The following is a 26,999-nucleotide window of genomic DNA, read 5'->3' as shown; positions in this document are numbered from 1 at the left end:
TGCGACTGGAGCTTCAAACTACTTGGTACAGCCCTACGTCCAACACAAGTCAAAGTGTTTCACTGTACAAATACTCACAGACTGCACTGTAGACAGCAGGGAGTCAGGAGATTATCTTACATCAGTTATTGGTCTGTCTTTTATGAGGTGCTTTTGTCTGCTGAACAAATTTCCACACATCATTTTCATCACAGTAATCACACACAACCTGCAGATCTTTACAAACCACATATGCAGAAAGTAAACACACTGAAGACAGCAAACACACACTGGGTCAGTTAGTCTGAGTTACCTTTTATTAGTGTTATACTGATCTGAGCACAATCGCTCACAAGGAAGAGTTTGATAAGCATGATGCAAAAAAACACCCTAAAGTCATTTTCAGTCGCATAAAATGATCATGACATTCTGATTGATTTTTTTTTTAGGTTAAAGAAAAATATGAAAATAGAGTTGACAGTACATTTAGGCACACTATTAACACATACTGTACACAGATATGCACAATTTTCATTATCATAGATTCATAAATACTGGGGGTTAAAAAAAAACGACAAGCCTTCCTGTATGGAGAGATGTGCAGAAAATTAGAAGTGACACCTCCGTAGACGCGGGAACAAACAAAATATTCACTTCCCAGTAAGCAGCTCCAGTTCATGTCCTCCTACTCAGCCAATCAGAGTCCACCAGGGCTGCTCAGTGCAAGCAAATCAAAGCAGACGAGGGAGTTCCATCCAATGACTGCAGCAGAATGGGGCTCCATCCAGCCAATGGGAGAGGCCCTCCCACAGTTGCTACGGTAAGTGCTCGTTAGCAGTGATTCCATTGGCCACAACATGGCTCTCATGTGAGCCTTTTGGACAGGAGGGGAGAGATGGGGCGGTCCCTCGAGCTGTCAGTTAACAACATAGATCTGTTCACACTAAACAGAACAGGCTTAGATGCATAAAACGCCACTTATGAGTTAAAAAGAAGCAGTTGTTTGAGCCCGCCTCTGAACTAGCTGTAGCCCAATGAGCTAATTATCGGGCTGCGACACAGAAAACCCCCGACCACTGCCCAGTCCATACCCACAAAACACAGTCTGTATGAGTGTGTGAAGGATAAGTGTAAAATACCCCCCCACACATTAAAAACAAAACAAAAAAAATATCTCAGACTTATAAAACAAGTCTGTAAAATAAACATTGTACTTTTACAACAACGGAATGTTAAGTTGTTGGGACAAGAAGACATTTCTGGGGAAGCGTCTTTAACGTTCTCTACTATTAAAACAATATGAATTACTAGTTTTCAGTATACAATGATTCAAAATGCACATGCATTAAAGAAAAAAATATTGCACAAAATTAAAGACTTTTTCTCTGGATAAAAGTGATTAGGGATATATCTCCATATCTCTATCTTGATTTCCTTGTAACGTTCAGTCGAGTGAAGGAGAGCTACCTCTAGCGTGCGTCTCTTGGTCAGTATATACTGTATATAGTTAAGGCTGGTTCACTAGCTCACACTGGCACAGTTTCTGAATGAAGAGGGTTGCATCTTCGTGCTAAACACACACACACACAAACATACACACACCCATTCACACAAAATTCTACACGAGCCAAATACACTAGACCAGAGAGTACATTCTTTGATAGTGCACTCGCACAGCCAGAGCTGAGCCTCCCACAACTGTATCACACTTCAGTGTGTCCTCACAGCCTCACCTTTTAAAGGTCGACTCTGCGCTCTCTTTCCTCACATGATTAAGGATATGAAGCACAGTAATGTTCAGAGTATCCCGACATCAAACCAGTGCACACACATGTATGGAACAGCATGAGCTTTGGTCATCACAGGTTATGACAGTAGCATTAAAGGGGACGTGGATCTATTCTTTGAGGATCATGGGTGGTACAGATGATAAAGGAAAGAAAAAGAAATCGTGTCTCAAGAGAGGCACTGAGGCTGGAAAAAAAAAAAAAAAAAAAAAAGCAATAAAAATCTAAATCATCTCTCTCGACCCATACTTGTTCAGTCACATTTTAAAAACAGCGCCTTTTTAACCCAGTGCTATTGACATATTTGGTTGCTATGAAAACAAAATATTGTTCACAAGTGTGCAGCTTTTGCAGATAACATGTCTACAGCATGAGGGTAAGTTTGACTACAGCTGAGCGGCCAGGTCACTGAGATGGTGAAGAGTGCTGGCCGAAAGACAGAAGCGGGAAGGTAAGGCAAGGTGTGGGTCTATGCTATCTACTCCTGCAGTTTAAAAACAATACAGTATCTGTGGTCTGCTCTCTGGACCAGGAGAAAGCAGCATTGATTGGCCCAGGGTAAAGCTAAACACAACTAAAAAGTCCAAAAAGGAGGAGGAAAATATCTGAACTAAAAGAAAAGACTGCTGTGTCCAGTCTTGGTGCAAGTTACAGGATTTGTGTTTGCGCAGGTGTGTGTGTGTGTGTCACAGAGTGAGAGGAGGGCAGAGTGCGTCTTGTTCGTCCTTCAGTTCTGTCTTGAAAGAAATAATCAGCTGGAGAATTGGAGTGTTTTTATTGAAAAGAGCGTGTGAGGGAAGTGGAAGGGCAGAAATCACACACATACCTCGATGTTCACGTCAAAGCCCCGCCCCCCGACTCTCACTCTTAGCTCTCAAGTCTGTGTGTGTCCGGTCGGCCCATGTCCCGCTGCCTCTGACCTCTCCTGTCACCTCTTGAGGGAGGAGGATTTGAGTTTCTGGCTATATCTGTGGATGCGTGGTGAGCGGGAGTGTAGCTTGACAAAGAGCTCGGGGAATTTGTACTGGGGGAACATTGTCTCCAAGAAGCCCTCCAGGAAAACGTAGACTAGCCGACGGTTCATGGGTTGGTACTGAAACATGTCAAAGACGCGGAGTATGCCCTTTCTTGTGGTGTCTGCTCCGATGATGTGCTTCAGCTCGTCTGGTGGAGGGAGAGAAATATAGAGGTTAGGAGTGTGCACAGTCTCTCAAGGACGCAGGGGGTTCATTTTTGCTGATACAGACATTGGAGCTCAACACTGTAAATATGACAAGCTTCCTGTGTGTCTTCTTCCTGTTCTGTAAGGCTGGGTATCGGTACTCAATAACTTAAGGTATTGACTGAATAACTCAGTACCAAGTAGTATCGAAACTTCTCCACTCCAACAATACCTGCATTCGATGCTTTTTGAGCTGTCTGTCATGACTTCCCCACCATATAAGCAAACTTTCTGTTGCTGCCGTCACCAGAGCCTGAGAGTCTGACCGATTAGCATAAGCTAACACAGCAGCAGTGGCTCACATCCAACACAGAGCCATTCGACAGTCCCAATAAACTCACCCAACACTGAAACAGCTTCTCGCTATCGTTAAACCCGTTAAGAACATTAGGTAACGTTAGCCATGTCATGCTAACTTGGTGCTGTCACTGTATGTGCTGGTGGACTCTTACCAACTGTCACCTGGGCAAAGCTCACTCTCTCACAGAAGCAGTTACAATCCACAGTCTGTGGTGTTGTAAATTTGAACACAGTGTATTAGCGTGCCGAGATGCCACCAAAACGTTGGGATGTATGGCTATGCTACACGCCACTGCATTCACATTATGGGTATCAAATGAAGTCCTCTACTGGTATCGATACCCAGCCCTACTGTTCTGCTGGCTCAAATACAGCCCTTTAGATTTACGCCTGAACAGGATGAGACAGTCCCAAAAAGTGTGCATGTTCTTACCTGGCATGATGCCCAGCAGACTAGTCTTGGCAGCTATTCGCGTCCTCATGCGGATGCTCTTGTCCCGACGGGGCGGTGTCTCAGCCAGGATACCGTTGGGCCAGTAGGAATCCCTGTACGGAGACAGACCCAATGAGGGTTAATCATACTTCCTCTGCTCAATCAGAGTTATCTGAAAGAAAAGGGGAGGGGTTACCTGAACTTCTTGACGTAGTCTGCGACCTGCTCAGGTGAGGTCAAGTAGTCCACATGATCCACAATTTTTCTACAGAGATAAAGGAAAGATGATTCAGGCTGTGCTCCGTGTGACGCTATTTACTGCTCTTTGTGTTGTGTACAAGACTCCTGAGCGACTTTCTGAAGCACTGATAGGTGTACTCGTGAGCAGTTTAGGTGTGTACAAACATCCTGTGATCCGAGAACTTTAATCCCATGGTGCCATTTGCTCAGGTGGAACTGGTTCTGACTGTGCATCTTAGGTCATGAGATGTTTCATCTGAAATATAGCTTTTCACATCAGCGGCGTGTAAAGGGACTATATTCAACTTATCTTGCATTGTAACATGCATTATGACAACTTAATAAGGTTTATGTTTGTTTATAAATGAAGTGGAGGAGCCTACAAGTGTTTCGTTTAGTTTGTCTCAGAGGCTGCAGAGGGACTCTGCAGCTCCGCTCAGCTGTCTGCTGCTGCTGCCAGAGATCAAATTTCATTGGGGGCAGGGAAAAGTGCGAGGGAGTCAGCAGTCATTCAGTTTGTTGCCCTAACCAAAGATACTGGAGTAATACTGTACTATACAGTATATATTATACTGTACTATTACTACTATTATTACTGGTTTATCCACCGTCTTTGCCCTAACGTCTTGGTGTCCTTCTGCTTCTTCTTCTTCTTGTGTAACCTTGTGTGTATTGGCGGTTAATACAGCATTACTGCCACCTAGTGGATTGGAAGCGCATTACACCAATAATGGGCTTTTATTGGGAAAAATAGCTCAAATGCGACCCCCAGTGGTAAAATTAGGTATATAATTTGATATATCGGTTCGGTTAGATATTTGGCTTTAAATCAAACCGGTTGGAAAATTTTTAAACCGGCACAAGCCTATCTGCCAGGTGTATTTTGTTTCTCTGACCTGTTGATGGTGTCTCCATATGTGGCCCTGATGAGCTGCTGCAGCAGGTTCTTAATGTTTCTGCGCAGCCACTGGTTTTTCTCCTTCAGGTCAAACACTTCGTCCATCAGTAGCAGCATTACCCTCAGAGGGATGTTATCATCCACCTGGGCAAACAAATGAATGAACTTCAAACCATTTAAATAATTAAAATCATAAGGAAATGAAAAAATAAAATAAACACGCAGCTCCCAGCATGCCCGCTGACTCACATTGTCATCGAGCTGAGCGGAGACTCGACAGTGTTCGGGGTCGATGTCAGTCTTAGGGAGGAGTGGAGGCACCTGGAAAAACAGAAGACACTGGATAGTCAGAAGTCCAATCATTATGACCACAGCCCAGTGATTAGTTTCAAAGCTAACAAACTATATCAAACAGAAAAGGAATAAAATAAAAATTAACCCAAAACATAACTAGTTAACCGCTTTTCTTTCCTTTCTTTTCATTAGAAAACAAATACAAACAAATACATACTCTATATGATGGTGTTACCTTGAGTATGGACTGTTTGATGTCCTGACCCAGTCTCTCTGACATGCGGCCCATGTTATCAGAGACCTTGGTCATGCCCTCAGCCAGACTGTCTGGCAGGGCCTTCACAGCGTTGGACACGTTTCTCATGGAGCTCCTCAGAGGATTTACAAATGTGTCTATCTGATGGGGGAAGAAAACAAAAAGGACAACATGAATTAAAAAAAAAACAGTCAAATGAGTAATTTGTTTTTGGCAGTAAATAAATAACACTTGAACACTTATTCTTTGTTGGAAATAATGTAATGACCTTGCGTGCAAACTCTCCCTTGCCCTTGCTGTAGGCCTTGTTCTCGAGGAAGTCATAGACATAAGGAATCAGAGTTGGACAGGCCTTCACCATCTCTGGGTTCAGCAGCAACTAGAACACACACACACATACACGTTATTCATATACACTATGATGCAAAATAAAATGATGCAAAGCAATAAAGGCAGTCTTCACAGGGTCCTCATGCATTTTTATTGACACAATTTCCAAACTTAACGTGGGAAAAAACAATTACCTGTAGGTAAGCATTGAGGTCTTTTTTTCTCTTCTCCAAGAAGTCTCTGTCCATGTTGTTGAAGGTCTTCTTCCCTGGCAGCTTGAGGATCGACGTCAGGTTCTCAAACTACGACAGAACATAAGCAACATTAAGACGGCGATCAACAAGCTCATGACAAGTTGCTATACATTTTAACGCTAATCTTACAGGGTGACTCCATTATTCTGTTTTGATTTTGTAGTCTTCCATATGTATTCAAATTCCAATTTTTTTTAAGTATCAAAATGCTATTATCGCAAGCCCCCTTAAAAATGTTTTCCCACGTGATCTGTTGCAGGTTTCTGCATGATGACACTGCTACATATAAACCCCCCAGCCTGCCAAATGTGCTTCTTTGTGACTGAACCCTCTTTGACATTTGTGTGTTATCAATCTTCCAACTTAGCTATATTCCTCTAACCTTCTAAACGGCAAAGAAGCTAAGCAATGTACTGCTGTGGACGCCACATTAGTTCAGACCCAAAAGTCGCTCAATAACACAAACTAACTAGCTTATCAAGGCAGTGGTAGACCAGAAACTTCCGTGTTCTCCGAGGTAAGATTACATTTTCTGTCAAAGGAGTCTGGGGGCATTGAAGAGAGCAATATTACAGCTTCAGTTGCTTGTCAGAAAGCGCTGTCTGACAACAAATAATGCATTGAATGGATAAGTACCTCAAACAACCCCACTTCAACATTTAACACTAACATCATATCTCTCACACACACACACACCTGTTCAGTGATCCTCATATGGAAGTCGTGGAAGTCTGAGTAGCGGCGATACGTCTTCCAGCAGTCCTCACTGCCATCATGGTTGCGTCTAAACACGGTGATGGCGTACAGCGCGTAGGTCTTACCATGGTCGTTGCAAACCCCTGCAGCACCCCAGAAGCCGGGGAGACAAGCGTCAGCTACCCCCGCCGGGCAATACATCCATAAAGGGGAATGGAGGATGAGGAGGGTGGATGAAAGCAGAAAAGAAAGATGGGACAGGAAAGAAAAGTATGTGCAGGTTCAAAGTGTGTTGGGGAAGTACAAGCAAGCAAAAGAAAGAATGCAGAGCAGAGGGTGTGGAAATGAGATAAAAGGGAGGGAAAAAATGACAGAATGACAGGAAAGGTAAGGGAGGGAGAAAAAGGAAGAACATAAAAACAGTGAAGGTGATAAAATGAAAGAAATAAAGAATACTGGAACAGTATGAAGTGACACAGCAGACATGGTTGAATGGAGCCAGGAGGTGAAAAGTTGAAAGAACACACATGCAGGGAGGGACACACAGGGGCTAACAGATACCTGATATACACAACAATTTCACAGACTCTCAACATAAACTGTTACAACAGCCAAAGCCCACAAGTGAAAGTTAAATATGTTTTTAAACCTGACATGCATACACAAGTTGCCAGAATCTAAATTAAAAACCTTAATGAATTATCCATGAACCCTGCATCAAAAAGTTGTTAATATCAAACAACAAAGTGCCAAAGTAATTTAAAGAGAACACACAGCCTTAAAGGTAGGGTCTGGAGGATTTTCCAGTTGCTGTTTGTAAACACACATTCAAATTTGGCCCCTCCTATCAGGCTCAACTCTCCCGGGTGTACGGAGCCCGGAGGTACGGAAGAAGGCTTCACAGAAGAGGTTCAGGCAAGGCTCACGCTGGTGCACGCTTGGACACGCTCGGGCACGGCATCTGCGCTCTCTCATTGGCTGGGGAAATCTCTGCCCAGAAGCGGTCCGAGCTCACAAAAACATCAAAATACAGTTAAAGGGCAGGAGCTCTGCAAACAGAGTCACCACCACACATGAGTAGAAGCCCATAGGTGATGATTAAGCAGGATTTCATTTGTATATGTCTATATTTTGTTTTGTCTGAAAATCCTCCAGATCCTACCTTTAAGCTTTTGAGGCCCTGACACACCAAGCCAACAGTCTGCTGTCGGTCAATGTTAGGCCATCGGAGAGTATCCGTGGCCCTCGTCGCTGCAGTGTGTCCAACACTGGTGGCCCTTGTCGGTGCTAGTCTGCTTTTTTTCGCTGATTCAGAATGAAGAATCGGTGTCGGCAACAGTGGAGCCACTGGTGAATAAAATCTCTCACATTGGAAGTTCAACTCAGCGCACAAGGAGAGAAAAGGAAATGAGGAAAGTAAACAAAGAGCTAAAGTCAAGAGGGAGTGAGAGCGGAACAAACTTGGTACATAAGGTGAGATTGCTTTTCTTTAGCCATTGAGCAGAAACATTTCATGATGGTTTGTGTTATTGTGTCATTGGTGCACTGATAATAAGCTTCTTTCAACACTACATTGTGTTCTTAATGCGCTAATTTGCTAACTAGCGCCAAGACAGTCTTCTGATTTCACTTTTTGAAAGACGATTACAAATGGCCGCTGTCTGCTGGTGTGGGGAGTTATTTCCTCTAACGCAAGCACAGAACGTATGTGCTGGTTGGCCGTCAGCTGAAGTCTGGCTGAGACACAGGTGGTGTGAGGTAACGCAGCAGGGGGCTTTTGCCATCGCTAGTTCTCTGAAGTTGGTTTGGTGTGTCTGGGCCTTTAGACTTTGTGGCAATAACGCTCACCAGTGGAGTGTATTTAAGATTTTGTGTGTGTGTGTGTGTGTGTGTGTGTGTGTGTGTGTGTGTACCTGTGTCAGAGATGAAGGCATGTAGGTGCATAGAGTCATCATGGCAGGAGTTGGACAGGTCGTCCAAAGACTGAAACCACAAGAAACAAGTTACCATTTAACTACACAGTTTGCTATCATTAACACAAACTCTGATCAACAGCACGTAGCTAGTGGACATTCACCCCACTAAACGTCAGCCCTCTGTGGCCATGGAAGCTGGCTTTTTTTGAGTAACAAACTCAGCACTGATGAAGACTCACAAAAACATTGCTGGACATGTCATCACATCAGCATTTTTCTCAGCCCTGCAACAGGAAGTAAAGAAGACTTACCAGATTTATGCTTCCTGTGGGAGAGCCATTGAAAGATTCTCCATCGCCGTCATCAGACCCCCGGTAGCTTGGCTCTTTCAACATGTCCAGCTCTGCTAGCATGCGGACGTAGAGAGGACTCTGCTTGAAGGAGGGGTAGTAGCGCTCATCGCGTAGCATCATGTCATACACCTGGGGACAAATATGTGCGAAACAATTAGTTAACGGGTGGAAAACAGAGGCACGACAGCACATTGAAAAAGATTAGAAAGTTTGTTTTTTGCAAACACAAGACACAGAAAGCTATTCGAATAAGTAAAAATAAAATCTTGGAATGATTCATAAAATTCTCTGATATTCAGATAAAACTGTGAAGAAAAGACTTAGTACATTTCTCTGGATATCATCGAATATCTCTGGCGTGGGGTCGTCTTTCTGTAGCCTCTCCCCTAGTGCTGTTATGGACGCCTCGTCTACCTGCACCCTTGGAGATGCCTGTTGTGGAAGGGGAAAAAAAGGAAGACAGAGTTGGAAGATACTTTGTCAAGATATACCACCACACAGGCTACAGAAAGCAGTGCTGTAAAGCAAGAGAATTTGTTTGTAATTTACTGAGAAATCACAGGATATAAGTACCTTCAGATCCCCAGAGAGACCAAAACATTTTTTTACTGTTAGCCCTAAAAGACCCACAGGACCACTGGTGATACTGGCCGACATTACTGTATTTAAGAGGCTGTGGTGCCCTCATTTTTGGAGCTAGCACAATGTGGTATCATGTGAAACTAGACAACCTAAGGCATCCACTGGTACCAACAATGTCATGCTACCTTAACCGTAAAGGTGTTTAATAACTCTACTCATGGTCCCTTGGCCTCTCACCTCAAGAGTGTCTTAGGGTGTCTTAGGTATGACCAAAGAGCTTAGACTCTTCTGAATTCAGTGAGCCTAATTATATTAATGTGTGATGATATGTATTCTCATAGTAGCCATTTCATTGTAGTGAGACCATTTTTGAAACTTGACCTCAATGTATAAAATGGCCTATTGTGAGCTTTAGGATAATCACAGCCTCATGAGACTTTGCAACCACAAAATAGAGACCTTGGGCATTCAGACTATGTATGGCTTTTGTTGGCATACTGACAATAAGTGGGTTTCTCAGCAGTATCCAGAACAAAAGTGCTCACCATCTAATTGCTGAAATATACAATTCTTCCAGAAATCTCCAAATGACACAAGTTTTTGATACGAAAGCACAGCATTAATTTTTCTGTGGTGCTCTCAAAGGTCATGTTGTCTTTATGTGTTGTTTTTTTGGGGGGATTTTTCACCATTTGTATTTATTCTCAAAATCTGTGTACCCAATAGTATCAACCCCAAAATGTTTGACATAATTGGACATGGGGATGGCTATCAGATACTTCCTTCATAATGTTCTCAGCCCTTGTAAAGACAACATGATGATCATTATAGATTTATAACTACACTAAACTTGACACACAGTGCTTAATCTTCAGGCTCCCAGCTTTCAGATGATGTCTCCCACTTCTATGCGGCGTGTGCTGTTGACCTTCTTACTCCCCCTAAATATTCCATCACCCCCCAAAAGAGACAACAAAGGATCTGTGGTGGGTCTCTAAGTGTTCATGTCCTTTCTGACTGAAATTATTTTTGACTTGAAACATGTGGTCTCTACACGCCGCTCACCTTGTCTGAGAGGTATTGTTCATAGACACCCAGTGCAGCGGCCTTCAGCAGCCCCTTGGTGGCGCTGGGCTGCTTCTTGCCGTCTCTCTGCCAGCCCTGCATGGCCTCAAGTTGCTGCTGAGCCGTCACCCTGTAGCCCTCCACAGTGAGCCAGAAGAACAGCTCTGCCTGGGCCCCCGCTGCCTGCATGAAGTCTGGATCAACAGACACACAAGAGTTGTGTCAAAGTGGCTGTCTGTCAACTGTAGCACTTTGTTTACACATACATACATAGTAAGCAAGCCAGTGACTTTAACATTTAGCACTCTGGCTGCTCGTGGTTTCGAGTTACCTTGTAACTAAAGATTCACTATCACAATCTTCGTTAACTCATCTGGTTAATATGAAAATAAGACATGAAGGTTATGATACTGTGGCTTTCCTTCTTCCACTTTTTTTTTTTTNAAGATTCACTATCACAATCTTCGTTAACTCATCTGGTTAATATGAAAATAAGACATGAAGGTTATGATACTGTGGCTTTCCTTCTTCCACTTTTTTTTTTTTAACTTTGGTCAGTTACAATTAAGTTAATTAGGTTTTGGTGATCTAAACATATTTTACATAACTTTTCCAATGACAGAACCAACCGTGTAGTTTAGGCTGTAGACTCTTGTAGCTGACACAATTTGGCTCGACTCCTAGTTTGTGCACACACACAAAAAACACGTTCTATCGTAATCTGATCTGTAAAGTGAGGTGACCTTTAAAGTCTCTGGCGAGGTCGTGTGGGACTGAAAAGGAGTGCGCCTAATGACGAGACAGGTTGGGGTTATGAATTCTAGAGAAATGGAATAAGTTGTGGATTATAAAGATGATTAACAGAAATGTTCAGGATTAAGGCCTCGGGATGACGACAGTGACGTTTGGCATCCGTGGTTTGTGTGATGATGCGTGTTGAGAATTACCCATGAAGAACTGCAGGGCTATGTTGTGGATGAGGATGTGATCCAATGGGATAACACACAGCTTGCCAAAGTTGGCTGCCAGCTTCAAGGCATCCACCTCCTACACAACACAGGGAAGAGATAAAGTCTGATAAACAAAGCAGAGCTGATAAAACTGTATTCTTAGTCTGGCTGACTCCAAAAGATACAACTTAACCAACAAACTGACTTAAAGCAACAGCAGCCGGTACTTAAAGACAATGTTTTATCATCGCAGCAACAATTACTGTACTGTATGTCTGTAGTGGATCTTCTGGTGTTAATACTATAATGTTGTGCTGCAGTCTCTCACCTTGCCAGAGTGCAGCCTCTGGATCCTGGTCTCACACACCTTCTTCACAAACAGAAGACTGTTAATCTGGTTCTTGATTACATTGATGTCTAAAGGACAGAGACATCAAGGGAGGAGATGAAAACAGTGCGTTTTTACATTTGGGCTTTGTGTCTTCCTACTCACATTGGGCGGTATCTATTTTCTCTACAGTATATGACTGTTATTTGTGTAAAATAAATAAATGAATAAAAGCGGAGTTGCTGGAGATAAAAGTCTATCTTTAATTTTAGCTGGGAAATATGTTTCAGAGGTGAGTTCGCGACGTTCCACAAGCTCACGTCGAGAGAGGAAATATTCTCACACCTTATTAAACAGAAAAATTGATTCGATTGACTTCGATTTCTATAACACTGGTATACAATAATGCCTTGATACCACCAAAGCCTAACTCGCAGGGCCAATTAGTTTCATGTGTGTGTGTGTCTGTATGTCAGTAAGAAAAGGTGAGTGCCCACCATCTCCGGCTGTGTCCAGGGAGCGGAGGTACTGAAGCTCCTCCAGCACCTTGTCCTTAACGGCTTCCAGCTCTGCAGGCTTGTCTGTCAGTTTCAGGATGTTCATAAAGGCTTCATAGTTGCAGCTGGAGTCCCGTATCTGTACAAAATCACATCCATTTACATATCCACAACACATGTACCAGGCCCCCAAGCTGTTCCTGTTGTATTTCATTTGCTTTCTTGATTGTTTCTTGAATAGTTTTGATATCTTTTCCACAAAAAGCTAAAACAGTGGCTGATATGTAGGAAGTGTGGATGTCAGTGTCAGCTCTCACCATCCAGATGACAAACTGGTTGATGTAGTCTGGGTCACTAAGCTGGTTGATCAGAGGAAGTAGCACACCACGCGCCAACACTTCCTAAAAAACCCCAAAACAATAATAATAATAAACCACAGAGGATTTTTAGGTTCACTCACAACAATTTACACTACAAAGATGGCTTCACATGGTCTGGTGCGGCACTTCAGTCTATCTGGGAGCCTGCTGTTGGAAAATAATACTCATGGCTGGACAGCAGCCAAAGTGGCAGCATTAAGCCGGCAGCTCAACTGTGATAAATTAACAACACAGGTTGTACGACATATTGTGTGACTGAATATGAGATTTCGCGCCTCATATTTGCATCTCGGACCAATAAGGTCACATGTGTTGTGATCGTTTGACAGACTGTGTAAGTGAGAGTGAGATTTCGTGTTTGTGTGTGTGTGCACTTACCCTTAAAAAGTATCTCATGTTCTTGTTGTGGAAATCTCCAGGAGGTAGTAACAGATACAGAAGCAACTCACACAAGTCCCGAAGAAAACCTGACACACACACACACAAACAGCATGTGTTTAGTTTTTATTAGTTACAGCATTCCAACAGCAACACATTTGTGTGATACGTTCTTCATGGTAGTGTGAACTGTGAGGCGAGATGCATTACAGAAGCGTGTTTACCTTCTTCATCTTTGTGTGAAGTGCACACTACGTCTCGACAAATCTTCCTCTCCATCTCCACCTCGGCCTCAAAGAAGGAGTCCACCAGCTCCTCTGTTATGTCCCCTGTTCAGACATCGCTCTTCGTCATTGTCATCATCACCGCTAATGTCTAAAGCCTCATTATCTGACTTCATCAAAAACTTTATGAAGCAATTTTTCTGCACCACAGTTGCAATCAAGTCTTATTGTGCAGTCCACCAAAAGATCACCAAGCTCATTACGCTCAGAACTACATCATCATTATCAGTGTCAAAGACAAGATAAATCAACTCAGGAGACACGTCAAACATACTGATGCATACTGTGAGCATGTCTGTGAATGTCTATACTTACTTTGCTTGTCCTCTCTGTCGAGGAGGCGATCCTGGGCTTTTCTAAAGACACGTAAATGGGTGGCAAAGTCGTCCACCAGGCGAGTGGTGAAGTAAGGCTGCCAGTCCACCTCTTTGGACCTTGGCACATGAACACACAGGAATAAGTCAGAAAATTTAAAATATAAGAAACACAGAACATTTGCTTTGTATAAAACAGGGGTGTCAAACTAATTTTATTTCGTGGGCCACAAAGAGCCCAGACAATTGATCTCGCTGGTTACAAACCATTTACAAATCTATGGTTTTGGCAATGTTATCACTATAGTGTTCGACTATTACTGTTTTAAGGAAGAAGTCTGATATGGATTATTTTGTACTGAATCTGCTGATTGACAATATTTTGCACAACCTTCAATATCTTTAAATACGACCACAAAAAGTATTCCTTAGTTTTTCAAAGAAGTGTATTCTGGTCAGGGTAGAAAAGCCTCCAAGACAGCGTTTTACATGAAGTTGCTCATGAAACCTGACACCTCTTGACCTTGACAAATGCAACAATATTAGGTGTGCAAAGTCATCCAGGGGACCAGATTGGGCCGTTTGGCAGGCTGGTTCTGGCCAGTGGGCTGTGTGTCTGACAGTCCTGGTATACAACATTCAATATCAGGACAGAAAACGTGTGTGTGTGTTTTGTACCGTGTAGAAAACTGGACGAGGGCATTCTGCAGCGTCTGCCTGATCTCCAGTAAGAAGGACTCATCCTCGCTCAGAGTGTAGTACCAGTACTGGATATAATCTCTCAGTGCAAACTGGATCACCTACAGAGACAACAAAATATTTTTTTAGTAAAAACAATGTGCGAAGAGAGGGATTGAGGAGCGGGTTAATTAAATGCAGCAAAAGATTTGAGTCCTAGATGATTAAGTAAATCTTTATAAAACACAATTAAATCTGTTGATAGTCAGTGTCTAGTAGAACTGATTACTGGGCTATTAGGTCCCGGGAAACCTGGGTAATTTAATCATTTAATTGTACTCGGATGCATACAGTAGGGATAGAGCTGTGTAGTATGATTAAATCAAGCAAACATGAAACAGTCTAGCTGTAAGTACAGGCTGCTATTGTGCAAAAGAGAAAAGAGGAAGAGAATGTGCCAGAAACATCAAGACCATAAATGTCTTTTCAGAGAGCATGACACAGGTTTACATGATGTCACGTTAAGCTGTGCAAGATCTCAAAGTTCACGTGCTGCTGAAGTGATTAGTGTGCATTTGCAGGGAGGAAGGGAGAACAGAAGCACCATAGTGGAGCAGTCAGTGTCATCTGACCGTCACAAACTGCTGTGTCTGCACTTAACTCTGCCGGCCACGCCGCTTTACTGAGAACATGCTAAAACATGCTACTACTGGAAGTGTTGTAACCACGGGATAGGGTGGAAACACAAACTGTTGCTCATCTTCCCTGTGTGCAACACCGACAGACAGCCTGACCATCATTTAAAGGATCTATTTGTGAACGTGTTAAGCTGAAAAAGATTCTGAGTCAATTACCGGCAGACTGACGGACAGAGAGTGAAAAAACATGACATTCCAGCCCTGCAATGGCCTTTTACTGAAGCCACATGATGAGAAGAGCTTTGGTGCAGTGTAACAGTACAGAAACTTTCAGTTCCACTTTCTGTTAGGAGTGTTTGTCAGTTTCTTTTCTGGACAGTATGTCTGATAAGGTTTAGATGGGCAAATATGTACAGCATTGAAGGCTTTCATGATTTAAGTAACACACATCCTGCTGAAAACAAATCCAATGACACAAAAGACAAGGAAGCAACTTCCTGTGAACGGAAGACACTGAGGCTTTAGGGCTTTAGGTATGCAGCGTTTGACAGTGATGACTACTCTCTGGCTCGAGGCCGTGAAGTTCCTGACCTGGGCCAGCTGATGGATCAGACGGGGACTAAAGTGGGCTGGTGTCCAAAATGTCTGGAGTGTTAGTACTTGTCGCCAGGTCATAATCCTCCTGTTATCTTCTGTCGGCTTCTCTCCTTAGCTGTTGTCCCATTATCATAAGTGCTGATGCTTTTAATGAGCAATCACTCAGCCATGCTTCCTCATGAGTGGACAGAGGAAGTCAAAAAAGGTATTCACTGATTTACGAATGTCTCTTTTGCCATTTAAGTTTGTGGGAAAATTGTCTTCAAAGCCCGGGGCACTTCCTGTGAACCTGGTTGAGAGGAGTAATGAATAAGCAGTCAATGACGGTATAAACCGTCAATGAAACAGGTTTTTCAACAATTATGAATCACTGAGATTAGCCGCGGACGGACGGATCACACGCTCACACACACAACCAAAAGCATGATCCCCTACAGACTTACGCCCGGCGGAGACAGAAATATTCCAGTCAGGAGGATTTAGAAGGCAACAGCGAGGTGCACGAGGATGAAACAGGCCTACCTGACTGTAAAGACAGTGACTGACACTAAAAATACATTATAGATGAGGGAGACACCCGGTTTTAGCATCAGACGAGCGAGAGAGAGACCACCATGCGCCACGCAGCGTCGGCGTGAGGTGAGCAGGAGCCACTGCTACCTCCCTGGTTTGGAACAGCCACACTGAATTATGTATATCCACCCATGCAGTTGTTGTGCACAGATTGAAAAAGCTATTGCATTTACATTTATGTTCAATGTGGTCACCATGTGGCCCTGACCAGCTCCAGAGGGGTTTGGAGTCATTTACACCTGGGACTTTTATGTGGTCAAAGACTCTGAATGAAATCTGATCAACCAAACCCCATTTAATGCAAGATGTACCGAGGGTCCATGATTTGTGACATTTGCACCTGTAATTTATATCTTCATAACCACAGGGTTTATTGCAGAACTGCATTAGTTTTAGCAAGGTGTACCTAATAATCTGGAGTTTTTGCTGAGCTGACAGTACCATATGAAGGGAAAGAAATACCTACAAGGGAATGTATCAAAAGCATTATAGACAAAGAACATCGGTCATGTGTGATATCTGATTTAATCTTGATCGTTCTCATTGTCAAAGGTGCAAACATGTTGCTGGTGACACGTGCCAAAAGCACAGGAGGTCAAATACTCAACACAAAGACACGTCGCACACACACCTGTTGTAGTGGTTCATCTATGAAACTGGAGCCCGTCAGTCTCCTGTCAATCTTCGGAGGCTTGATCTCCAGCTTCATCTCATCTAACGTCTGATGGAGACAAAACAATGCACAGAAATGAAATCGATGAAAGCTTTAATAATCTGCAGGGTAACTGGCGAGCAGACTTAGTCAACGACAGAGCCTGATTCACAACTAATTAATTTGTTTGTGAAGGCGAGGTCAAAATGTGTGTGTGCTCAGGCGTGCTTTTACCTTTAGTATACCAATTTGCGTGGGTGGCAGGTAAGAGTGCTCGCACTTTTCTAGGTGTTTCTCTGAGTTGATCTTTCCATAAAGCAGCGTGACCGCAAAGCCCCTGGAAAACAGAAGTGAGAATGAGAGAGCAGCTAAAAAAACTGATCCATCAGGTGTTGTGGTTGAAGTGAGAGAGAACGCTTATGTGAAGACATGATGGATGTATTACAGGTCTTCCTGCTCACCCTCCAATGAAGCAGAAGATATAAAAGGCCAGGTAGAATATGGCAAAGGGTCCAAAGGTGACGAGGAACAGCACGACTCCAAGACCCCCCCATCCCCAGATGGACAGACTGGCCTGAAACACACAAAAACAGAACACAGGCTAAATACTTGATTCAATTCAGCGTATACGTTAACCTGCTTAGAAATCATTAGAGTTAGTCAGAAGAAAGACTCCCTCAGTACTACCTGATCAAGTCATTTAAATCTTCTATCACTGACGTACTTATGACAGACGAAGACGACACTTCAAATGTATCTAATTTATTCATGTTCCTGTGATTAAGGTTTTTACAATAGCACTATTTGTGTCTGGTGTTTCTTTACTGTACAGCGTAAACAGTCCTGTGTTTCCTATTTTGATTTGCTATAAAATCCCCCACATAAATCAATCATCAATTCCCAACATGAAACTGAACTTGACTGCTGCTCAATTCATTGTTCAAATTAGCAGCACTCTGATACACACTAAATCAGATGATCAGACAATTGTGCTGTGCAATGACATCAACCAACTCCACACTTTAGATGTCGGGACAGGAAAAGATTATTTAAAAAGACACACACTGTGGGGTGTTGTATTGTTAAAGAGTATCAAAGATAGACTATGTGTGTGTTGTGTGTGTGTCTGTGCATACTTGTGTGTCACATCCTATGGTTTTCCTGTTATTGTCAGTGCAGGAAACCAAGCTCTCGTTTCCAGCTAGCAGCTCTGTGTCCCAGTTCTCCACAAGCTACTCTAGAAGTTATTCATACTATGTCAATTGGGGTTCCTGCAGATTCAGACAATTTAAAGCCACACTGGAATTTTTATAATATTCAAAACTGAAGAAAAGTAAAACATAAAACATCAATTACTTAGTGTTCGGGCCAATTTTGCCAATTATTATATGTTTTTGTGTTGTGGCGAAGGCACAATCAGAACAAAAGTGGGAAATACCTGGCATTTGTTGGCAGGTTTTCTTGTCAATTATGTGTTTCTCACTCTGCATGGGGGATTCCACCGCCTTGGTTCACATTGTGCCGGGTTTTAAAAATGTTTTGCATGAATACGCCAATCCCTGCATGCATTGCCTTGTACCAGTTTCAGCCACGCCACAAAATCTTGGTCAACTAGCCAATTTCCATTGAATCCTCTTCTCTGAGCCTCGCGGCCAGAAGCAAAGTGTTTGTCTTGTTGGTTCCACTATTCTAATCTGCATTACGTTAATGTGAAAGGCACTTGCTAAATTACTTTTAAAATAATAAAATAAGTTTTAAAATAAAGAAGCAGATGTTACCAGTTTTGAGATTTTACAATGTACAGCAAGAAGAAAAAATATTCTGAAAATTCTACTTCCTGTGTCCTAGCGTCTTTAAGATTTTGAAAATTTGATTTAAAACATATTCAAACAAAGTAATAACCTTGTTTTGAATGAATGAATTCAGTGCCTTTTAAGGATCCACAGGAACCCTGCCGATGCTACAGATGTAATCACTGCAATTATAAAAACAGCAGAAACTTTTCTTCCAGATATTAATATCTGTATCGGCCTGAAAAACCCAGTCTCAGTAGGCTCCACAGTGTGTAAGTGTGTATGCATAGTGGGGGTTGTTACGTGAAGGATGAGCCTGCCGCAGAGCTCCACAAACTTAACCGCCCCAGCAAGTGCAAGCTGGACTAATGAAACCAGGCCATGCAAACCTTAGCAAAGTACTACAATATACAGTCACGCAGTAATGTGAAAATTGCAGTTATCTACACAACGGTGATTGAATGTGAAAAACGCTCGCAGAGTCACACACCGTATAAAGCTCACACTCTGACCAGGAGCCATCAGATAGACACACACCATGATGATCAGCAGTGATGATCTTCGGCTGCCCTACATTCATACTAGAGTTCCTTAGATAAGCAGCTCCACCGATGGAGCCAGATAAGGACAGACAGAGCTTCCTCAGGACACTGAGACATTGTTCGCTCTGCTACCGCCAGCTACGGACAATCGGATGACACACATGCTGCCAACTGGGCCAGCCAGCTTACGATGTATAGCATGACCATGACAGAATCGATGCCGAGCATACTACTGCTTAGGAATATGATCAGAACAGAAATTTGTGTGCAACTTCGTGCAAATTCAGGAGAAAGAACCACTGAACAGGTTGTTGCATGAACCTACCACAGGGGACAGTTTTTAAGAATTTAAACTGCCCATAGTAAGACAGTGGGTGGGGTAACGGGTAAGTATGGTATAGCATGACGTGGACATCCTGGCTATAAGAAAAATCTGCATGTGAGGGTGCATCACGTTATAAAACTCAACAGACATATGGTGTACAGTAGGCTATTTAACCCCTAAATACTACATTACTATCATCTCACATAGTTTGAGTCCTTTAACTTTAATGCAAGGAAAAAGTGTTCTGCAATTAAAATTTTACAAACACAAGTCAATCCTTAAAGATGTACCTTCTTGCTAAATCTATTCAAGTCCTGCAGGATCTGGATTTACAATTCCTGACATTAGTTGCTTGACGCTGGTTGCTGTTGTTCTAGCTTTGCTGACAGTGTGTATATCGCTATTCAAACTGGCCACTATTGTTCGTGGTGTACCCTGAGCACTGAACAAAGGATCTCAATCGGATCAGGCTTCATAAAGCTGATACCAGCCAATTAAAAAAATGAGTTGATTGGCTCCAGTTCAGCTCGCGACATCCCGGGTCACCACACCAGCTGATTACACAGCACACTGAGAAAATTAAAACATGATGCTAATGGCTGTCAGTGAGGACCCACTGACCCTGACTTTACTTACTCACTGTAAACAACTAGCCTAATAGACAGGCTGAGCCCTGGCAGAGTGTTGGCTGAGACAAGACAGCAGAACTGATTTTAAACATATGGGTCATTACATTAATTGAGCACACCTTTAAATATATGATGCACAGCAGACAGTCACTTCATTTATGAACCTGGTTATGGGAGAAATCAGGGCAGGGCAGGAAATATTAGAACATATGCGCTGAAATTAGTACGCCAAAATCCTCATTTACATTTAAGTGGTCAGTAATCAATTCTCTTCCCCACCACCTACAATATTTTGAAACAAGGGTGACATATTTAATTGCGTAAGTTGTGTATGACTTTGCAGACTGAAGAGGTTTTCATCTATGTTGAATCATCTGGATTGACAGCATAAGTAAGTAGACTTATTTTTCAATTTCAGTCTTATAAATGAAAGACTGAGTATTGCAAATACAAAATAAACTCCTGGTCGCCTACTAGAATAATAAAATCAATTGCTTTTTTTCAGTTGATTAGGTACATTTTGATGACTGAAGTGAGGAGATGAACAGACTGAAAACAGCTGTTATTTTCCGTTGAGGACATATTTGCAGTTGCAAAGAAATAATAAATCGCAATAAATCGCAATATGTTCTCCCAATAGTCAGCATATCACAAAGTGTTTAAAATCTCAATAACACTGTATCATTACTTCAGTGCCACGACAATATTGTGGTGATTCCTAGCCCTACTAATAAACCTGTTTAAAATACAGTATAGGCTGCATTACATGGACAGAGTCAAGTCTCCCAGCAGAAATGTAGCTGTATTAAGCAAGTTTCTCTAAATCTCTCAAGTTTAAGAAATCCAGTTCCTGCAAAAAGCTGACTATAACCAAGTGTAGTGAGTGCATGTGAACACAATGGCGTCCTTCCTGCAGAATGTGTCCAAACTGGCTAGACAACCCCCTCTTTCTCAAGTCAAAACTGGCTGGGACAAAGTCACTAATAGCAGGGTTGGGACTCTGGGAAGAGAACAGGGCTGGCCAAAGAAGATCTACCAGTGGTAGAAATACAAAGGAATGCTATTCACAGTACCCTGCCACAAACTTTGACTATCTTATCTTATGTAAACCTTTAGCCGCCACAATGTCGTCACCATTTACATGGAAAACCAAACTTTACGCGCTGACTCTCACACAAACCTCAATGAGCAGCTTGACCTGTAGTAACACATCTACTCTGTTTACCTTTCACCCACACAGTAGTCACAGGGAAGGCGGTTGCAGCAGCCTCGCCTCGGTGAGCAGGATCCAAGAGCACACTGCCAGAGACAGTCAGAGCTCGCTGAATTATTTTTTTATGTAAGCAGNACATCTACTCTGTTTACCTTTCACCCACACAGTAGTCACAGGGAAGGCGGTTGCAGCACTGTTGGTTCAGTAGCTTCCAGCAGCCCGCTGCAGTCATCACCGACACATTATAACCACCAGCCTAGGCCTTAGCTACATGCTAACAGTTGACTGTATTATAAACACACACACAAGCGTGATAACAGTGTGATAATACAGTCTCATAACTGTGGATTAACCTGAAGCAGCGACTACTCACTGAACCTCTCTAGTGAACAGCACTGACCTCGGTGAGCAGGATCCAAGAGCACACTGCCAGAGACAGTCAGAGCTCGCTGAATTATTTTTTTATGTAAGCAGTGTTTCCTTCAAGTGTTTGAGCAAATATAAGGGTTCAGATCATTTTTCTGGAGGCAAATTCCTATATCAGTTAAATAAAAAACAACAGCTTTTGTTTGAACAGTATCGTCAGAAAAGGTTATTGTTTCTTATTTGGTGATTTGTCTTTTTATTACTTTAAAAGAAATACTGCCCAAGTCCATCCTACCAAATGCAATCATTCACTGGGAAAATATTTGAATGTAGTTCAAATGAGTAATGCAAGTCCGGTCTGACGTCAATGGTGCCAGTGAGCAGCAGTGAATGTGGAGGCTATCGGTGGGGCTGTGCGATGGGGCGATGAGGCTGTGGAGGCTTGGCTCGGTAGGAGAGACGATAACCGACACTCTTGAGTCATTACAGCTTACACGGGGTTTTAAACACGAACCATCTGCTCCAGTGATTAACACCAGAGCCCATCGGGAACGCACACATCTAAACATCTAGGCAATTTCTTACGCAACCCACGCTGACTGAACAGACACATATGAACATGAGCGTAAAGATACTTTGAATCTCTGAACAAGATGTCTGCACATGTGAAACATAAATGTGGTTTTAATTCATTCAACTGATCACCTAACACCAGGGATAGGAAGCTCTAGGATAAAAATTATTGCTTGGGTTAATAGTCAAGGATCATGTGGAGAAATATTCACTGCAACACAAAAATACATTCAGAAAATTATATTCCTTTGCTAATGTATTTCAACTGCCTGTTTCTGTCTTTGTCTTCTCTGTCAAACACAAACTTACAATGTCTAGTAGCAAGTTCAACAGCAGATAATCTAAATGTTTAAAAAAGTTGCCACACAGATTGGTAAGTTTTTGTGAAACCCTCCACTACTGGACGTCCTTGACTCCAGGCACATTCAGACATGCACACACAGCCTCTTATCAGAGAGTATCAGAGTCTTGGAGATTATCGTTTCCCAGATATCCTGGCACAACTTAAAAAACAAGTCCACGCGCTACCACACACATACTGCACTGTGCATACACAGACGCACACGTGTGGGAAGAGCTTGCAGTGCTCAAGGGTGCTCATTTTTGTGATCTATGCACAAGTCCACAGACGCTTAGCTGTAGCCTCGACAAGTGTGGTGATTGGGTGAGAGGTTAACTCAGCCCATTAAAGCTCTCCTGTGGAAGATCCATGGTTAATGCCTCAGAGGGAGAGAAAGTGAGTGGGGCTGACTGATCATGCTGGCCTAATCCACCACCAAGACCACCATAATACAAAGAGCTACCATAGTAGCTTTGGGATTAAATCTCTAGAATGAGAAGAGTGCATAAGTGAGACTGTTCCAGTGAAGAAAAGTTGTCATTAATTTAGCTGTTGTTGTCTTGTCATCCTGTTTCTTAAAAATGAGAAAATGTGAGGCTGTGATACTGTTACTAACACAGCCACAAATTTAATCAAAATGTGACTGAAAGATTCACCCTCGGCTCGTTTGCTGTCTTATCCACAGGCCGGTTGGCTGAAACCTCATCATCATGTCTAACCTACTCTGTCATCTGAAGGAGGTCAGTCCTCTGCTGTCAAATCACTGACAGCCCACACTTACAAACACACTCAGTAGCACAGATATACTGGGAAAATATAGCTGCTGGCTAATTCAAAACCTGTGCTGTGCAATCCCCTGCTAACAAGCCTTGAGTTATCATTAACGGAACTAAATTAACATTAGGTGGAGAAACAAGTATGGCAAGAAAGCAGGCGAGGCCAACTGATTCACTCTGCAACAGGCAAACACTCTCATAATGAACAGAGCACTTCTAACCTGAAAAAAAACCCCTGAGATAATTGGATTAAAATGTTCTTCTTTTGTAATCACAGAAAAGCTCATGTTAAACCAGCAGAGTACTTCAGGTCACACAGAAGTAGCAGTTAAAATGTAACACGAGGGGTGCGTGAGAGTATATGTACACAGGAGATAGCAGCCATTTACAGTAGGTGCACAGTAGGGATAAAAATGTCAGACATTGCACTGTAATGCATCCTGGATGATGTGATCACAGCTTGACAAGTGTACGGTAATGTTTAGATGGTAAACCCAGGTTTGCGAAAACTCCCGCATGGTTTCAGGTTCCATATTTCAAGTGAACATTTCAACCTTCCCTAATCCTATGTGCTTTTTGTGGCTAAACCTAGCCTGACCCTGACCAAAGCATTGTCACAGATCTAAGGTTACCATCTAGCCATGACCCAGCTGTGACTAAACAGGCATGTGACTGCACAAAGAAGCACTACACTTTCTGAGGTGGTAATAGGTACACGTGACCACATGTAGCATGTATGACAAGTTAAAGAAAAGTCTGACAGAATGACTGGACATATTAGAGGCCCCATCATCGGCACCAAATTAGTGAATATCTTTTGAAAAAATGGTGCTCGTCATCTTTCCAGATTTCCATAATCTAGTACAACTGATGCTTTTCTGGTAGTTCAGGTGACCCCACACCTTACTGAGACACTTAACGTTGTTTTTTTGCTTTGAATTGTCTCCCAGCTGTAGCATATGCATCCCAAAAAGATATGTTTGTGGCCTAGGTGAGGTATGTAGCCATCTGCTCCCTACCTGTATGGCTGAACACTACTTTGTTCCTCTAATTTTCAGTTCAATTTGGTCAGGCCACCTCCCTTGAACTGTAGTTTGACACTGCTATCTCCACTGTTTGCCTGGGGAGGGTGAAATAAGCCACATGCTTGCTCTGATACATACTCCCAGTCCCCAGCTGCTTCTTTTCACTTTCTGACGAGAAGCTTCTCTGGGGAGAGCTATCTGGAGGTCTATGATATTCACCCAAGATCCCAGCCAACTAGTAGGAATCACAAGGCCAGCAGCATCCCACCAACTGGACCCCACAACAAGCAAGAGGCGCACCAACTGGGAATTGAATCCCAGCCTCTGCAGTAGTAGGCGTCAGTGCACCTGTGCAGCCTCAAATTTGTTGTTTTGTTAAGGTTAGCTGCTGTGGTGGTTTAACGTCAAATAATACATAAAACAAATACATAATGAAGCAGAATCCGATCATAACTGTTGGCACAAGTCTCTCAGCATGACCTAGACACACTGTTGATATATCTGGACACAAGACACAGGTCTGGACAGGGTTTAATTCTGAAAGCTGTCACCCTGTTTGGCAGGGCAACCTCTTCTATTTACTGAAGGAAGGAGGGAGAGGTGTGCTAGATGACAAGGAGGCGTGATGTGTCAGTGTGCTGCTGGCCTCAATGTCTACCAAGCTTTGATTAAGACACCTTAATGAGATTTAGCCAGGGGTGAAAAGCACCGAGATAACTTTGTATGCCTGTGTGGATGAACACACAATGAACTCTCGTCCCTCGACAATAAACTAACTCAGTAGACAAAGGTGTATTCATCAAGCAATGTGGGTGAGCCATTTGCTCAAAGGATTTAATCACAGTCAGACAGACAAAAAGTCCATGCCAATGTCTTCAGCCAAACTCTATTAGACTGTTGAATGTGCGAAAGTGTGACATAACACAACAGCGACATTTGTATTACAACTTAATGCACAAACATGCTTTTAAAATTAAATGACACTAAAGGCAAATTATAGCTGAAGGCAAACTATAACACGGACATGGAAGTGAAGTAGTCTGAGAGTAGCTGAATGGGTAAAGCCAGTGGTTTGTAATTATCAGACAGGCAACAGCCTCCTACGTAGGCTCTTGAATGATAATGATGACATTGGTCACAACTGAACAGGCCCCATTTATATCACATTTACTGTATTATCCATTACTTCACTTTACAGCTCACATCCACAATAAAGACCACACTTCAAAGCTGGTGTGAAGCCAAAACTCATCACAGGATGCTCCAATACAAGTCCATCATTTACCTCAGGCCAAAGGTTAACAGGGAGCAACATTTTGCAAAGCGCTACTAAGCTATAGTTTAACACCTGACTGCACATGCATGTAACACAGGAATCAGTACTCCCTAGCAGACATGCAGAGTAGTGCAGTAGCAGCTAAAGCCTTATTACCGAGGATAAACCTGTACTTAAACTGCTGGAGAGGTGCCTAGGTCACCTGCCACTCAGGTGAGCAGGACAGTGCAGTCTGCTTGCTTGTCAACAGATGTTATGGTAAAAAAAAATCAGGAAACCAGCACTGAGAAACTGCCTCACGTGATGCTGCAATGTCATCTCAAGTCACACTAAAAAATGGCTTGTCAGGCTGAGTGATCACAAAGCCAGAGCCTAATCACAATGGACTCAAGACTTTACCATTAATATTTTAAGGGAAGCCTGCGTTAGGCCAGTTGTTTGTGATGGACAAGTGAAGGGAGCTATTCTGACTGACAGTCTTGCAACTGAATGCCACTGGAAACATCTTCATGATCAGCTGTGTGTCAGACTTTCCCTAGAATAAAAGTAAGATGAGAAGGAAATGCTACAACACGTATCACCCTGGCATTAAACGTTAGCTGCCGTTACTCAGTGTGCATGCTACTAACACAAACGCAAGCTAAATATAGAGAAGACAGTTTGTAAGCAGTAGTCCACAACCTTGCTGAAAACAAGTAGGTAACTTTCTTTCTCTATCCGTTCACACAGCTAACGCCCAGCTCACCTGTGTTTGTTGTGATGCAGAAATTCGTTGTTGAGGGACGTTACTCATAATCTAAACGCATACTACCGACATTGCCTGTGTCTAGCTAATTCCAGCACGGCGTTGACAGTGAGGACATCCAAAGCTCATCGTATTATCTTAGCGTTAACTGTGTAATCCCGGGGCTGACTGCCACTTATAGCAGACAGCCTCCCTGAGAGCACAGCGGCTGTGTGCCCTCCTCTCCCTGTCAGGCTGAGTGTTTACCTGCGGGGCTAACGCTAAGGCGCTAGCTGCTACATGCTAACTAGCCGTGCCTATCACTGGAAAACAAACTACGCTAACGGCACGCGCGTGTGTTTCACCGGCGCTGACTCACCTCTGCAAACATCGTCTAAAAGGCTGTACGTCCGGTGGCTCTGGCTAACCCCACCACATTGTAACATGCGAAGAGGAGGTTATTTTGTCGGTTAAAAACGGTCGTAGTTCCAATCTCCGTACTCTCTTCGGAGCGTCGCCATGTTTGCAAGGTTTACGTCTCGG

At 42.9% G+C, this 26,999-nt stretch overlaps 1 protein-coding gene across 4 annotated transcripts; it reads right to left on the bottom strand.

The window, feature by feature from the left end:
* Positions 1 to 282: 282 nt before the first annotated feature.
* On the bottom strand, positions 283 to 26,999 carry snx13 (sorting nexin 13). 4 transcript variants are annotated; one of them, XM_050034847.1, is made up of 25 exons: positions 26,836 to 26,999; positions 17,336 to 17,448; positions 17,109 to 17,211; positions 16,854 to 16,943; positions 14,415 to 14,536; positions 13,738 to 13,856; positions 13,363 to 13,467; positions 13,139 to 13,227; positions 12,698 to 12,781; positions 12,381 to 12,519; positions 11,884 to 11,972; positions 11,553 to 11,652; positions 10,606 to 10,799; positions 9,286 to 9,390; positions 8,917 to 9,087; positions 8,603 to 8,672; positions 6,690 to 6,868; positions 5,934 to 6,041; positions 5,678 to 5,788; positions 5,389 to 5,550; positions 5,109 to 5,180; positions 4,858 to 5,003; positions 3,918 to 3,986; positions 3,722 to 3,834; positions 283 to 2,930 (listed from the first exon to the last, which is right to left on the bottom strand). In XM_050034847.1, exons 1-25 carry the CDS (start codon positions 26,845 to 26,847, stop codon positions 2,695 to 2,697), a joined length of 2,901 nt encoding a protein of 966 aa, XP_049890804.1. In that variant the 5' UTR covers positions 26,848 to 26,999; the 3' UTR covers positions 283 to 2,694. The 4 variants fall into 4 exon arrangements, with proteins under 4 accessions (XP_049890804.1, XP_049890802.1, XP_049890803.1 ...); XM_050034845.1 differs by having other exon boundaries at positions 26,478 to 26,998; XM_050034846.1 differs by having other exon boundaries at positions 6,690 to 6,832; positions 26,478 to 26,997.

The sequence above is a fragment of the Epinephelus moara genome, chromosome 22 (assembly GCF_006386435.1).
Source record: "Epinephelus moara isolate mb chromosome 22, YSFRI_EMoa_1.0, whole genome shotgun sequence".
NCBI lineage: Eukaryota > Metazoa > Chordata > Actinopteri > Perciformes > Serranidae > Epinephelus > Epinephelus moara.
The sequence above is the reverse complement of the archived record's forward strand: the minus strand, read 5'-3'. Positions and strand labels throughout refer to the sequence as shown.

Bases quoted from the DNA above. Each gene is read 5' to 3' on its own strand.
- snx13 (XM_050034845.1), bottom strand. From the start codon at position 26,525: ATGAGTAACGTCCCTCAACAACGAATTTCTGCATCACAACAAACACAG. The intron at 17,212-17,335 runs GTGAGCAGGAAG...TCTGTTTTCCAG, and splicing joins ATCTTCTGCTTCATTGGAGG to GGGCTTTGCGGTCACGCTGC. The intron at 12,520-12,697 runs GTGAGAGCTGAC...GATTTTGTACAG, and splicing joins ACCAGTTTGTCATCTGGATG to ATACGGGACTCCAGCTGCAA.